The 15,312-nt window shown below is 41.1% G+C and overlaps 1 protein-coding gene across 11 annotated transcripts in view; it reads right to left on the reverse strand.

Moving 5' to 3' along the window:
* NTNG1 (netrin G1) overlaps positions 1-15,312 on the reverse strand; it is a 212,552-nt gene that overhangs the window by 12,719 nt on the left and 184,521 nt on the right. For 6 of the 11 annotated variants that reach the window (XM_033151482.1, XM_033151480.1, XM_033151483.1 and 3 more), the window contains one exon: positions 12,660-12,797. The exons of the other annotated variants lie outside the window; for them this stretch is intronic. In XM_033151482.1, coding sequence (XP_033007373.1) covers positions 12,660-12,797 — 138 coding nt within the window. The remainder of the gene's footprint in view (positions 1-12,659; positions 12,798-15,312) is intronic. 11 annotated transcript variants of the gene reach the window in all.

The following is a 15,312-nucleotide window of genomic DNA, read 5'->3' on the forward strand; positions in this document are numbered from 1 at the left end:
TTATTTATTGCTGTGTCACTGTTCCAGCACTGTAAAATATAAGGTGAAAATAAATATTCTCCTTATTAGAATGCCTCCCACTCATACCTCCTTTAAATTATGATATGGTATTTAAATAAGAAGCAAAATGTTCACAATATTTTCTCTTTTAAATACCTTTAGTAATGTAAACTAAACAGCACTCTTCTGCCTTTTCTAGCAATTATGGTAAAATATTACCTTCATATCTTTTTGAATACATATAGTATTTAAACTTTGAATCGACCTTAGGTGAAACAAGAAATGAAGTTAAATAACTATAATCAGTGCTATTTTCCAGAAAAAGAGGTACCAGAACTCACCATGAACACTTCCCTTGTTCTCATATAATGACAATGGCCCACCTGAGACGTGCCAGAACTGAATTCTGGCTGGGGGGAAAAAGTCCTCGTTCTAACATAGTGAAGTTGCTCAAGGCTCTCAAATGATGTCTAGAACTTTAAACACCTTTCAAAGGAAACGGAGAAGTCTGCTTCTTCTCAGTATCTGTACTATAATCTACAAGGGGGAATTGTTTTTATGGCTCTAGTTGTGATGAAGAAGCCTCTTTCAGTAATGACCCCAGCTGCCTTTCTGTTGCACAGCAGTTTGGCATTTTGAAGAGCCTGCAGCTGACATTGGTGGAAATGGCAAGAAGGGGAAAAGGAGTAAGATGCCTAGGGAAGCAAGACTGGGAGTAGAAGTGCTGGAAGAGAGCAGATGGGTGGAACAGGGGGTTGGGGAGAGTGCTGTTGTGCTCAGGCCGCAGGCATCTGGTTGGCCACTGGGAGAACATAATGCTGGGTTAGATGGGTCATTGGCCTGATCCAGAAGGATCTTCTTAGTTGATCATGTGTTTGAGAAGCATATTGGGAAAGAGCAGGTTGGTAAATATGGCAAGGGTCTGTCAGGAGGAAAGGAACAAAAAACTTTATATTACAGGCATGCAACTAAACATTTAGTGAGTTATTCTGAATTTCTTAAAAGTTTAAATATACTGCATGGTGATAAGCTTAACATGAGCATATCATGTATAATAGCTAGCTTGTTTAAAGTGCTATGGTTGATGCCCTGGTATTTGAAAATTGTGAATGTGGACAAGGTACATTTTGGGGTGATGCTCTTTGACCTTGGGTCTGCAATTCTGGTATGCTTTTGGGCCAATGAGACTAAGTTGTGTCCCTTGTATTGCTGTGTGAGAAAGCTGGATGAAGAACATATTAAACTGGCACAGCTGCGTTGATGTAAGGCATATCACAAGAACACAAGCCTAGATGTGTCTACTCAAAAGTAAGCCCACTGAATTCAGTGTGGCTTACTGAGTGTGTGTAGGATTGCAGCCCAATGCTTCTGTACTTGTGCCTCTTAAAGAGATATGTAAATCTCTTCTACTATTGGTAGAAGTGGGTGACTGGGCTCAAAGATACTGACCCGTTTACATTATAATATTCAGCAGCTCCTGCCTTATTCTCCAAACCCAGTCTTAGTTATTGTGGTTGGGGAGGGCAACATATAGTGAAATTGTCTCTCCACAACTGCCTTGGAAAAAGAATTTTTTAAAAGAAAGAAAAAAACCTAGAGAATAACAACAGTTTAAGTTAAGCATATTTTTCACTGAAAGAGGACTTCACCTTGTGACACCAAAATGGCTACTTTTCCAAATTTACCACAATGCAGCATCTCATTAACTGAACACCCTGCTGAATAATCTCCTGCTGATATATAATGAGGATGTAAAAAAGCTCCTTCAGTGACCAGAATCTGTTTATCTCTGCATATGTATCCTCTGTCAGGGGACGTCTGGGAACATGTTTGAGAGATTGCATGTTCCTGTTTGTATTTGGAGCGATTTGTCCGTAGCTCTCAAAAATGCAGTTTGTTGCTTCACACTTAGATAGCCCAATCCCATGCAATATAGATGTAAGGCTTAAACTGTTCATAGCACTTAATTCCCGGCTAAATGCTAGTAGTAGAGCTGCCTTATTTTTTCTTTTTTTTGTTGCCAATGGTATTTCTTTGTTGCTGTTGCCAATGGCATTTCTTTGTTGCTGTTAAAATAACCTTAACAGAGGCAACTAAAGAGATTCAGACTGCAATCCTTTATCCACTTACCTGGGAGGAAGTATATATCATTAAACTGAATGGGACTCACTTCTAAGTAACACTGTATGGCACTGGTTTCCATGCTTACAGCTCATGTTTAGTGTTTTCTTTAGTATGGGATATGTTTTCTACTAAGCTCAGCATGCCCTATCTGTAAAATCAGTAAAGACTGCTTACCGTTAACAGCAGGTTCCTATCTGCACACCTGGCTGGCTCCATCATCAGCCTCAGCTGGCCGCAGGGGTAAACGAGATTTACCACTGAATTTTATTTGAATTGGCCTAACATGGCCATTTGGGTGGACGGGGCTCTGGCGATGGACCCAGGCTTCACTCTGGTCCACTGCCACAGCATTTAAACCAGCTGCGCTGGGAGCAGACAGCAGTCAGCATGAGAATGCGGCCCAGAGGTAGCATGCATGTATCACCTTGCGGAATTGAGGAGTCACCATATTCAGGCCCAGGGAGGAATTCCCCTGCCCACAAATTGGGCCTGCCTTGGGGTTTTGCCTTTCTCGTAGCTACTGTCACAACTTTTGGGTGGAAAGAAGCATTGGATTGGATCTATAGCCATTAAAGGAGTCCAGGGGGAAGGTTGTGTCTGAAGGCCCAGATAGGGGCCAGTGAGCAATAGAACACCCCACATGGTGACCTGGTGGGTTCGCCCTATTTGATTTGCATCATTTGGTGGTGGTGGTAGGGAGAATTCTCTATCCCAGGATCCATGTTTGCTTTCTGATTGTGGCCCCGTTGTCATTTGGGTAGTATTGTGGTAGTACGTAGTAGACTTGTTGGGGGGGGGGAATAGCTGTCCACCTTAGGTGAAGTTGCCCTGCCACCAGACTTGCCACAAACTGGGGGGCTCCACCCATGGACATACCCCATATCTAGCAACATTTCCTTTTAATGATCTTAGCTTAAAAAAATGCAATGGAATTTAATATTAATGACTTTTTTATAGTTCATACCTATTCATATCTGGCCTTAATGCCAGGTTTATATATTGCTGGATTGTTGGGAATTTTTTTTGTACCTGTTCTAAGTCAGTGATGAGCAAGCAGTTTATACAAAGCTTAATTTCACAACTCCTACTGAGGACAAACTTTTACAGTAATGTCTGCCCACCTGTCATTTCACAATAAGAGCTCCCCCATGCTTCCTTTTGCTCAAATGAGCAATGAATAATTCTTCTCAATAAACAACATTATAATTTCCCCTTCAATAGATTTGCAGTCCAACATAGCAATTGTTGTTTTAATCTTTCAAGCTGTTTTATTTCATGCACCTAATAGAAGCTCTGTCTCTTTCTGTTCTAAGCTCCCTTTGCATTTTCATTCCAAGCTACTTCTGATTGCCATATCTTGTACTGAAATATTTATTACCAAGCCATCAAGTATTAACCACTTAAAAATTATACTTTCTGCAGAGAAGAAACAGGCTCCTTGTTTAACTTTTTATACATTCATTATTGTTTGTATGCTACAGAAGTGCCAATAACTCTCATGTGAGTCTGCTGATAAAGCAAGATGGCCTTTTCCTTGGACTGTAATATTTGTACACTTATGAGTGGGTATATCTAATATTACACCATAATTTGAGTGAGTACCCCCTTGGAGTTTCCGGGCTTAAACCTGAGTCTCTGGCTGTGGGGATGGGATTGCAAGGATATGGATAAACAAACAAGCAAACACATAATTAACATATGAAGCTGCCATTTGTTCAGAAACTTTTATGTTAAAGGTCGGGACAGAATATTTTTAAATGCAATAAATAAGATCTAGTCCAGTGCTGTTCTGAGTAGCAGTGGACCCCTAGGTCTGAAGCAGAAAGGGGGCTTTTCCCAGCCTTGCAGCCAAAAGTTATTTTAACTGGAGGTGCTTGGGACCTTCAGCAAAGCTGAATGCCTCTCCTCCAGAAGTCAACTTCATCCAAACATTATGGGTTGCATCTAACAAAGTCATCCTGTTAGTTCAAGAACTCCCACCATGGTCTCCCCCTCTCTCCCCTCTAGATTTGGGGGTGGGTGGAAGGTGCACAGGGAGAGGAAGTCCTGCTGTGCAGGAGGAAGTCTTTGTGATAATGGGACAACTGCATTGGATACAACTGTATTTTTTTTTAATTTGGGGAGAGGGCATGAAAAACCCCTTTTGTTTCTGCTGAGACAATCTAGGGGAGTTGACAACATCCTAAGAAAAGGTCATGCTTCACTGGGACCATTGTCTGAGACATCTACCTCAACAAATGTGAAGAATTATGCTTCTTTGCCTATACTGTAGTCTTACAGGTAACAGTTAGTTGCATTTCTAGTATGGTGCCCCATTACTACATTTGTGGCAACACATTATACTCTGACTGATGTAAGGCCAACATATGAGGTTGTATGGAAATGAAGTGGGGTTTTTTTTTTAAAGATCCATAAGAACAGCATTACTAGAGCAGACCAATGTACTTCCTGGCCAGAGTCAACTTATTGAACCAGCCCCTGGGACACATTTTGTGCTCCATTTGGAATGAAGCCCTCATATAATAACCCCACTAGATTGCCTTCACTTAAAATATTTGATGGTAAATTCTTAAGTGCAGCTTCAGGGCATCACCGCATTTTTCCAACTTAAGAGTGTTGCAACAAGTGTCAGACATGTTATAAAAGTTTCCTGTGTGGCTAAATTAGTGTTTATTTGCATTGCAACAACAACAACACTTTATTGATAATATTTTGTCAAATGGAGCCAAATTAAATCTTTCTGTTTTGCTTTGTTAAAATGATATGTAGGGCCTATTTAGGCCATCTTTATCAAAACAAAAAATCGCATTACAGATTATTGTTTAGAGCACAGTTTAGAAGTATGCAGGAATGTTATATGGGATCTCTAAATGATAATTTCCTATGGAGTTCCACACAAACCTGATACCATTATTCATTCACTTTCCCCTTCAAATCAAACTATATTGGTGGTATGAATAAAATAAACAATACTTAACACTTTATCTAAATGTTCTGCACTTAAATGAGAATTTTCACAATAGGGCCGTAGATGTTCAGTGTTTCATGCATCCCTAATTCAGTTTAGTTGGGATAAAAAATGCACAGTAGGGAAAGGATGTAATTTGTAACACAGGCAGAATGAAGTCACACATGTTAGGGGGCAAACATTTTACAGTTTTATATCCCATTGAGGTCATATATGATCTCAAATGCATAGAAAGGTTAAATACATGGTTATGAGTGAAGTGAAATGCCTAAGAGAACTGAGCTGAAGTTCAATTCAGTCATTAAATCACTGAGTGGCTTTAGGCAAACCATTGTTTCTTAATCTTGACCATTGCCATGCAAGCCAGCTATCTCAGCACTTAATATTGTGCAGAGTAGTCGCCTGAACAGTGTTTGAATGTGCAACACTGGGAGACTTGCCCCAAGTGAAACTTGCAAATAGCTCTGCCTTCATTGTTAATAAAACCACATCCTCTTCCTGTTCCAGGCTGGAGTCTGTGGGTATACCTGTATTTCAGTCAGATGTGGCAAAAATCAATAAAGGCAGGTAAGAGTCAGGACTAGGCTTAGGCCAGAGACGAGACTCAGAGGCACTGGAAGTGTTCGGTGTTGACTGATGCTTTATACCAGGGACAGAGCACCTGTCAATCTCCAGGTGTCTTGGATTACAACTCCCACAAGCCTCAGCCAGCTTTTGCCAGGGGTGATGGAGTCATGGTCCAAAAATGTATGAAGGACTATAGGTTCCCACACCTCCTTTATATAAACTGGCAAAGGAGTCTTGACTTCCTGGAAGGGAGCCTTCTTGGAGGATAAGGCACCTGTGTCCTCTTATGCAGACATGCACTCCAGCTGTTTTGGAAAAGCTTTTGCTCTTACTTGACTTAGGAGCATGGGTATGGGTATGGGTGTGTGTGTGTATGTGGGTGTGTGGGTTGCCAGCAGCTTTAGAGAAAAATCATTTGGAAACTAGGAGGTGCCTCATCCAGAAACAGAGATAGAGGCCTCAGTGTCACATTGAGCTTCACTTCCATGGAAGCTTCTACTGGGGTCACTGCTTTGGAAGCTGCCTCCTGAGAAGTTTAAGATTTAGCAATTCTCACTCTGATTCCCCCCTCCCCCATATTTCCTAGTCTCTGTTTGAAACATAGGAATATGTAATATTACAAATGGAAAAACTCAAAAACTGTTACATAGTCACTTGAGTGCATTGAAATATGCAACAGATTCCCTCCAGGTGTAATGTTAAAGCAGCTGATGTGGCACATTTTTCAAAGTTGTTTCTATCTACATATCAGAAAAAGAAATCCTGAGGTGTGCAATGTCATTATTTATTTGTCTGCTCTCCTTTGTTAAGATATTTGCCAGCTAGTAGTGTAGAATCAACACAGATAAAAACACGGTATAGGGTGTTGATTCTTTAGTATTAATCCTATCTTCACAAGGGTCATCTCTGCTACCATAAGAAAAGACATTGCAATAGGGATACAGGGAATATGTAAAGCACCCTTGACATTTTTTTTAAAAGAACTTACTAAAACTCGTCGCTTCCTTCAAAATTCCTTGGGATTTCTTCTGTGTAGGAACCTTCGAGTTTACCATAAAATGTTGCTGTAGGTAAATTTGGTGGCAACCCTGGTCCCAGACCCTAGCAGCTGTGCTTATTGAATGGACAGTTTCATTCCCTGCCCCTGACTAACAACTGGAAAGCTGATAACACCCACTGTCAATTTTCAGCAACATCTTGCATCCATGCTGTCTATGGTTACAATTTTGCCTTGAACATTTCACATCAGTAAATCAGTAACAACTTTATATTGCAGAGGTCCATGGATGCATGTGATGAATTAGGTGTCCTGTGGCTTGTAATCTTAGCATCAAATTAAAATAGTAAGTAAAATCTGTAAAGTAAGATATTGCATGGACATTCTTGGCCCTTGAGGCATAATATTAATAAATTAAATCAAATGGCAGCAGACATATACAAAGGAACTAACCTAAACAGAATCCAGAATTCTGCAGATCTGGATGAGTTGTCAGATGCAGTAGCTTGCACAGAGACCTCCTGTTTTGCCATGGCACACAGATGTTGTTACGCTGCACTGATACAGGAGGTCTCCTTGGAAGCATGATACAGATTTCTAACACCAGAAACCTTATAGGCATAGTCTCATATAGTAACATCTAGTTGAGCCTTGCAGGAGCAGATTGCCTATGCAGATAAGAACTTGGCCTACAGGGGAATGTGCTGGAGGGATAGTTCTTGGGCAGAATCAGAGCTCTGTAAGGTATGTTTTAGACGTATCTGCAGCCACCAAGGAACCACTATGCATCCTATGCTATTGGCAGCTGTGTCTGAATGATACAACCATGTGAGCAGGGACAATTGCATAGATTCATGACAGAAGCCCAAATTTCAAATTGCATTAGGTTGGTGTAACAGCAGGGGCTCCTCTTCAACATGCATATGCCTATTTGCGTGTTTGCGTGGCGCTGTGGGTTAAACCACAGAGCCTAGGGCTTGTTGATCAGAAGGTTGGCGGTTCGAATCCCCGCGACGGGCTGAGCTCCCGTTGCTCGGTCCCGGCTCCTGCCAACATAGCAGTTCGAAAGCACGTCAAAGTGCAAGTCCCACCTTATAGTGGGAGGTTCGCCAGAAGCGGCTTTGTCATGCTGGCCACATGACCCGGAAGCTGTACGCCGGCTCCCTCGGCCAGTAACGCGAGATGAGCACCGCAACCCCAGAGTCGGACACGACTGGACTTAATGGTCAGGGGTCCCTTTACCTTTACGGTTCTCTGGGGGGGGGGCATTCCCTTTACCATGACTTCACCCCAAAGGACCTTCCACGCTATCCTTTGTTTCTGAGATCAGCCTCACTGTCATTTTGCATATCCGTCAAAGTACCTTGACCCCAGTTACTGCATTTTGCCTGCTAGTAACATATAATCTTGTTCCACTCCTCTTTCCTCTTGCCAATTAGGTTCCACTTATTTATTTGCTGTCTCTCACCACTCCTTCTGCCCCAGGCAAAAACATACTACCAATCCAATTTACATGCTGTTTGCTTCACCAATTCTTCTTCCTTCAGCAGAAGACTGCATAGTAATCAATATTTATATTTTGCAATAAAACTGTACATTTTGTTGATGTTAAGCTTTTGACTTTTATCCAAGTACTGATTTTCTAACATACTAGTGGCATGAGTTTGGCCAAACTGCGGGAGGCAGTGGAGGATAGGGGTGCCTGGCATGCTCTGGTCCATGGGGTCACGAAGAGTCGGGAATGACTGAACAACACAAGTGCAAAATGTAACCTCTCCATTGCACACTGTCTCTGAGCTAAATATCCCATTACATAGGTTTGTTGAGTTCATATGCATGCTTGGATGCAAGTGTGACTAAGGCCATGGGTCCTTATATTTCTTCATTCTCTCTATATATTATACCTTCCATTGGACATAGCCATGCATCCATCTCTCTCTCTCTCTCTCTCTCTCTCTCTCTCACTCTCTCTCTCTCACACACACACACACACACACTCACACACACACACACACCTCACAGCAGATCCACTGCCCCCCTCTTCCCTGTTTTCGGGTTCCGCCTTAAAAACAAACAAACCCCTCCCCCCAGTTCTGCATAACACCAGTTCTCTGGCTCTGTCTTCATTAACTTTGCCCATGCTACACATATTCTACTCGTTGTCATTATGGCTTAGTTTCAGCTGAGACAAGGATTTATATTGAGTGTATGGTTTGCATGCTCATGCAAGTAATCTTTCGGGAGTCTTTATAGCACATTAGAGAGATGTTGCTGCTGTTGCTGTTCTTGTAATTTTCTGTACTACTATAATAAATTTCCTTGAGAAATAAATGAAGTGAACATGAAAAAGAGCTGATTATAAAGTTTACAGAGTCCTGGACTGAAAAATAGGGAACCAGGCAGAAGACCTATAGGTAGCACAAGCTGACATCAAAACACTTCAAAATTCATGCTAATTTGAAGGCTAGTTCCCAGTAAAATATATACAATTCTTTTTTATATTTTATGGAAAAAACACCACCTCAGATTTTCTGGCCACTCATCTGTCTGTCTATGAACCTCCTGTAGTCTCCCCTGAAACCCCTGGTCTGACTCTTGTCTTGGCTAAGTAAACTTTTTTTGGAACAGGGCCTATACCTTAACTCAATCCAAAGTGATGATCAATTGAAAATGTCAGTGTGAATTTAAGCAAATCAACAGCAGCTATTTTTACATGCCAAGGTCCCAATCCGTTTGCAGTTTTGGGCAACTATTAATGTGTAACAAATGGTGGGCCTTGATAGTGATTCATTTGCATCAAAAGGCACTTTGAGCCTCTTGGAGGAGTATTATGTCTCCTTTGCTAAATTAAAGTGTAAGAGAGGTGGGAACCTAGACTAATAGAATGCATGGGTATCACGATAAGTAAGGATATGAGCTGTATCTGGCACAGCTATTTCTCTTTAAAAACACACAAATGAATTCAGAAAACATTTGGTTGATTTGCACCTTCGTTGAACTCTATTTACTGCTGGGGGTTTCAGGACAGATTACAGTATAAAAACAAATCAGAAACAGTACAACAGCAGCCTCTCAGTAACCTAAAAATATATCAAAATCCAACTGGATGTTACTGCACTGACAAATATTTAGATTCAAGACAACTGGTGTTGCATAGGCATCAGGAACAGAACAAGTGTTAACAGGGGTTGTTCCGTACCATAACTTGAACCTCTACCAGCAGCTCATGTTGCCTATTGGTTTGCCTTTAGGCTAATGCTGTATGCAATACCCCCAACTTAATTGAAATTTGAATAGCTAAAACTGCATTTGTTTACATTTATCCCTTGTTGTGGAATTCCCACTTTCCTTTACTCCCTTCTGTCTCTGCTGTCTCCAACATTATCAGAATTTAGTATAGGATGCGGTCAAAGTCAAACACCTTAAAGTGCCATATTTCCATGGGAGATATAAGCATACATGCAACTTTAGAGTTGGAGTAGTCTTCCATTATGTTTGATAAATGTATAATGAGTAGAAAGAAGGGACTTGCATTCTGAGGGATTGTGGTGTTCTGAAATGAGAGGCAATTCAATTAAATCAGGGGTTTATACAACAGTATTTGTTAGATCTTGTGGAACCTTCAGCAGTTGCACTAGGAGCAAGGATGTAGTATTAAGATAATCTCAAGAGATTTCCAAATGACATCTAGTCAAAACAATGTGCCCTACATTGAAAGCAAGATACCAGCAAGAACTCCAGAGGCTGGCAAGTTTACCTTTGCATATGTGCCAAAGCTACAAAAATGCTGAAGGACCCACCAGTCCCAAAACTATACTTGCACTTGCACTAAGTACTTGAGACAGACGGAGGTAGCATTATTACTCTGCAGGAACCCACTTCCAGATTAAAGGGGTGGGGGAGGATGGAGGGGCCGGATATTGATGCTAACTTGCCTAAAGGTTGCCCAAATCCTGTAACATTTCGTACACCACTGTAGATTTAGGGTGCACCCTGACTTTAGAAGATGAAGGTGATTTTGCAAGCTTGAGGGGAAATGCACTTAATGACCACAGGGTGGAACTGGCAAATAGCCAATAAACAAGGGACAAATGGAAATACATTTGCATAAAGCACACAACATCAAGTAATGAACACATCAAATCAAAGCTTGTTCTTGATAATCCACTAATGGAGAGCTAGGCAAGATGCGTTTAGTGAAATGTTTGTTCTGAATAGCTCACTCTGCTCCAGAGACTTCCACTGCAAGACTATAGAAGTTGATTAATTCTAATTGGATAATTGCATTTCACCTACCTGAAAATCCATTCTTGTTTCTACTTCTCAATTAAGCTCTTGGTCTGTTTTTTTTCTTTTTTCTTGTTCTTTTTTGCACCCACCCTGCACTGCAAAAGCACCTTCAAGCACCAGGAAGGCTGCACTATATTGGGCCAGTGGCACAGATAATATTTCCCATGCTCAACAATGGGTGTGCCCCCTGGGCTCATATACTAGTCCCCTTCCCTCTTATCTCCTATTTAAAAGTCCTTCTCCCTTTCCTTTTCCAGTATATACTGGTGTTAGCATTATTTCTACACTGAGGTTAACACTTAACCATAGTTAGCTTTAATGATGGTTTACAAACCCGCTTTATTAAAGCTCCAGTTTAAAGCTAACCATGGTTTGCATTATATTTGAAGAATACTATGTTTGTGACTTTGAAAAATGTTACATCTGCACAGGGCCATGGCTTGGTGGACCACTTGGTAGGCAGACCTTTACTTAGGAGCTTCTCTGTGTGGGCAACCTTGGGACACTATTTCATATGGTCCTTGGCCTAATTTCATGTGAGTGACAAGGAAGAAACTGGAGAAAAGTGAAAGCTCTGTCCCTGCCAATATTAGCCTTGAGTTCCTCCCAGGCTTTGGTCACATCCATATACATTGAAAGCACTATTTTACCACTTTTAACACTTCCCCCAAAGGATCCTGGGAACTGTACTTCATTGAGGGTGCTGGGAATTGTGGCTCTGTGAGGTGCCGCCATCCTAATGCCTCTCAGCACCCTTAAGAAATTACCATGACATGCCACATTAAATATGGTGTGTCAATGCCTTCCAATTCTATTCAATGTTTGTATGTGAAAACACCCCCCCCCCCAGTAGATTACCCCCTCTCCCAAGTGACTGCAAACCCTCAACAGGGGGAGAAACACACATGTCCCACTCCTGCTCTATTGGAAAAATGAACAAGTAGCACTGTATTATTCAAGCGATCCAGAAAAAAATATTTGCTACATAGTTTTGTCTCCTACAGTTCAAAGGAACTTTGTCACATTTCTTAGTATTGGGTTTTGAATGGTTAGACAATAGATAGTAAACCAGAACACCCACAGTTAGGGTTTCATAGAGCATGGAGGGGGAAACTGTGCCCTTCCAGATGTTGGTGGACTACAATTCTCATCATTCCAGACCATTGGCCATGCTGGCTGGGGCTGTTGGCAGTGGAAGGCCACCAACATCTGGAGGTTCCCTAAGCCTGTTGTTACAGAAAGTCACAGCTCAATATATTAATTTAAATTTCTAGTGTCTAGGAAAGAGCAATGCAATGAAATAAACGTGCATGCACAATTCTTCTCATCTTTCTGTTTTCAATTTGCCTTTAGAACCCAGACACTGGTGATGCAGCTTATCATACTTTAGTTGATTGTAGCTGACAAGGTGCATATATGTGCTATCTTAGTTAAAGGTTTCTCCAGGCATTAGCAGAAGGAAAGGGAGAGGCCACTACACATACGCAGAATGTTGAAACGAAAGAAATTGCATAGCCAATTTGCTACCTTTTGAGTGCTTTCATTAAACTTCAGGCCGAAGGAGTTTTGAGACCTTGCAGAAAGGTTTCTCTTCTTTTTTTAAAAAAAAGTGCTGAGGGACTGCACACATTGGCACAGAGAAGCGCAGGCAGCAAAAGGTGGGGGGAAGGGAAGGAGGAGGAGGAGGAGGGCAGATGTAGGGCAATTACTTACATTGACAACCCTGGTTGTGCCAGTTATATCCCCGCAGACACTTATCACACTTAGGCCCTGTTGCTCCCTGCTTACACTCACAAATTCCTCTTTCATTACAGCGATCATGGACTGAGCCAAAACGGCTACAGTTACATTCTGCAGAAACAAGACAACACATATGAACTTGGTACACGGGTACAATATTAAAAGTCATTCATTACTGATAGGGGTAACAGCGGCCAAGTTTAACCATAAAGGAAGATGGTTTGATAATGGCAGACTGCTGGAAAGTCCACTTGCTCACTGGTTTAGAACGGGGTTGCCCAAACAGCTGGGGTCTCCAGCTGTTTTTTGGATTACATTTTCCATCACCGCTGACCACTGATCCTGCTAGCTAGGGATGATGGGAGTTGTAGTCCAAAAATAGCTGGAGATCCAAGGTGGGTCCCAGCAATGACTCCATTGCAACGCACCGCAAAATTCTTTTTTGTTTACTTTAAAAAAAGAAAATGACAAAGGAGAAGTGAGAAAGATACGATAAAAAGATTGAAAGTGGGTCCTGTGTTGAAGTTTTTGATTAAAGGTGGGTCCCTGCTTGAACTACTGAAGACTACTGCTATACATTTAGGGTGGTATTCAGTTAAGCAGTTCTACTAGTGTAATTGATTTTTTGCTGTGCAATGAAACTTTGCTTCCTCCATTTATCCTGAGGCTTTCTTAGGTCTTCTCCAGCCCTCCAGAAGGGTCTCAGCATATGCTTTGCATGCAGAGGGTCCTAAATTCAATCCCTGGCATCTCTAGGTAGAGCTAGGAGAGACCTTCTGCCTTGAAATGCCTGAGAGCCACTACCAGGCAGTAAGCAAGCTGGACTAACAGTCTGGCTTCCTAGATTCCAAAAAGTACTTGCATTAGTGGAACTGTTTAGTTGGGATACCATCCTTAATGGCACATTTCCATGGTGGTATGAGCAGAAAATTAGCAGAAATAAAGTGAAGAATGAAGTCCTCAGAAGTAACTAATGGCGACAGCGCTTACAACTTGGTCTTCACGTTTTTATATCATTTTAATGAACGTTAAGACAGCTTGCTATTTCAGGAAACATCAATAGACCATCAAGTTAAAGTTCGCTTTAAATTATTAAAATAGGTAAGACTCCACACTTGGTGCTGAATATTTTCTAAATGGCAACATAAATGCACTTTACTAATTTCCAAGGCAGTCTTCCTTTATGTTTATGGGCATCAGCTTCATTTATTCATGGCATTTTAGTGATTGGAGTTTACAGGCTGTATTTTTTCCCCCTCCTGCAATGTTAGTACACCTTTTAAGTTATGCCACAATATCCTACTTGAGAGAACTCAATGGGCAGCAGATGAATGAGAGTGTCCCAGAGCCTTGGCCAATAATAACTTAAACCTAAGCCTGTCATTTCTGTTGCCACATTGAATGTAAAAACATACAGATGTGAAATGCACAAACTTTGACCATATGGATTTTTGTGATAATGTGTGCCTTATAAAAACCACTGGATCAGTTTTATAGAACCTATTTTGTTTTCCTATTTTATTTCTAGGAAATGTAGCCTATGTTCTCATCTGGCACCCTTATTGGTTCTAAATCTCTGGAGTGCTTTGTCGCAGGGAGGGTGCTGCTGCTGATGTAATAATGGCAGGCCAGATTCCCACTGACACTCCCCCAAGTAGGCTGCTGGCAAGTCTATACATGCAGTGCAATCACACTCTGTTCATGTTTTCTTCTTCTTCTCATGGTTGGCAACTGGGGAGTCAGATTTGGTCCAGGGCTGTAATGTATACATGCTGGGAGTGTTTAAGCACAGGCTGGTTGCTGTCTCTGATTAGATGACCAACTAGGTATCTTCCAATTGTATGATTCTATTGCAAATCATTATATATATATATATATATATATATATATATATATATATGTTTGTGTGTGTGTGTGTGTATATATATATATATATGTATATATATTTGTTTGTATGTATGTATGTGTGTATTCAGGTTGTCAATGTCTGGAATGCTATGTGATCTGCATCTTCCCGATATATCCCTGCCTTGTTTATCTCTTGTTGTTTGCATTTGATTCCTTGAGGATCTGATTTTGATTGCAGATACACTTGCGTAGATAGAATTGAGACTTCAAGTTAATAATAACTTTCCCAACACCCCTGATATCTGCTATCAAATGCAAAGAGTGTGAGTATTTCTTTTTGAATTTAGAGACCATGCTGGGTGAACAGCTCTATTTTTTCTTTTAATCATTCCATTTAGATTTGTTCCCTGGGATTTCATTATGAATCCGTGAGATCAGAAATGACAAAACGGGAGGGGGAAACTGAGAATATTTTAACATTGCAAATAGAAATGGAGGGAGGGGGGAGGAGAAGCTTAAGGGGGGAAATGTTCTGAGTAGCAAATATTGCATCTATTGCTCAGGATTTCAATCCTTACAAATTACAGATGGCATTTCCAAAGGAACGTAGACTAGTGCTATTGGTGGTGGTTTGGAAAAATGTGTCAATTGAAATAATGGTAATCCTGTCAGTTGGTTATCTGCAATACATCAACAAAGTTCCTGAGAATTTTGCCCTTGGCAAAGGCTTCCAACCATGTGGTATGTCACAGGAGAAAAAAGGGACAATTCCGAATGA

Source organism: Lacerta agilis, chromosome 6, assembly GCF_009819535.1.
Source record: "Lacerta agilis isolate rLacAgi1 chromosome 6, rLacAgi1.pri, whole genome shotgun sequence".
NCBI lineage: Eukaryota > Metazoa > Chordata > Lepidosauria > Squamata > Lacertidae > Lacerta > Lacerta agilis.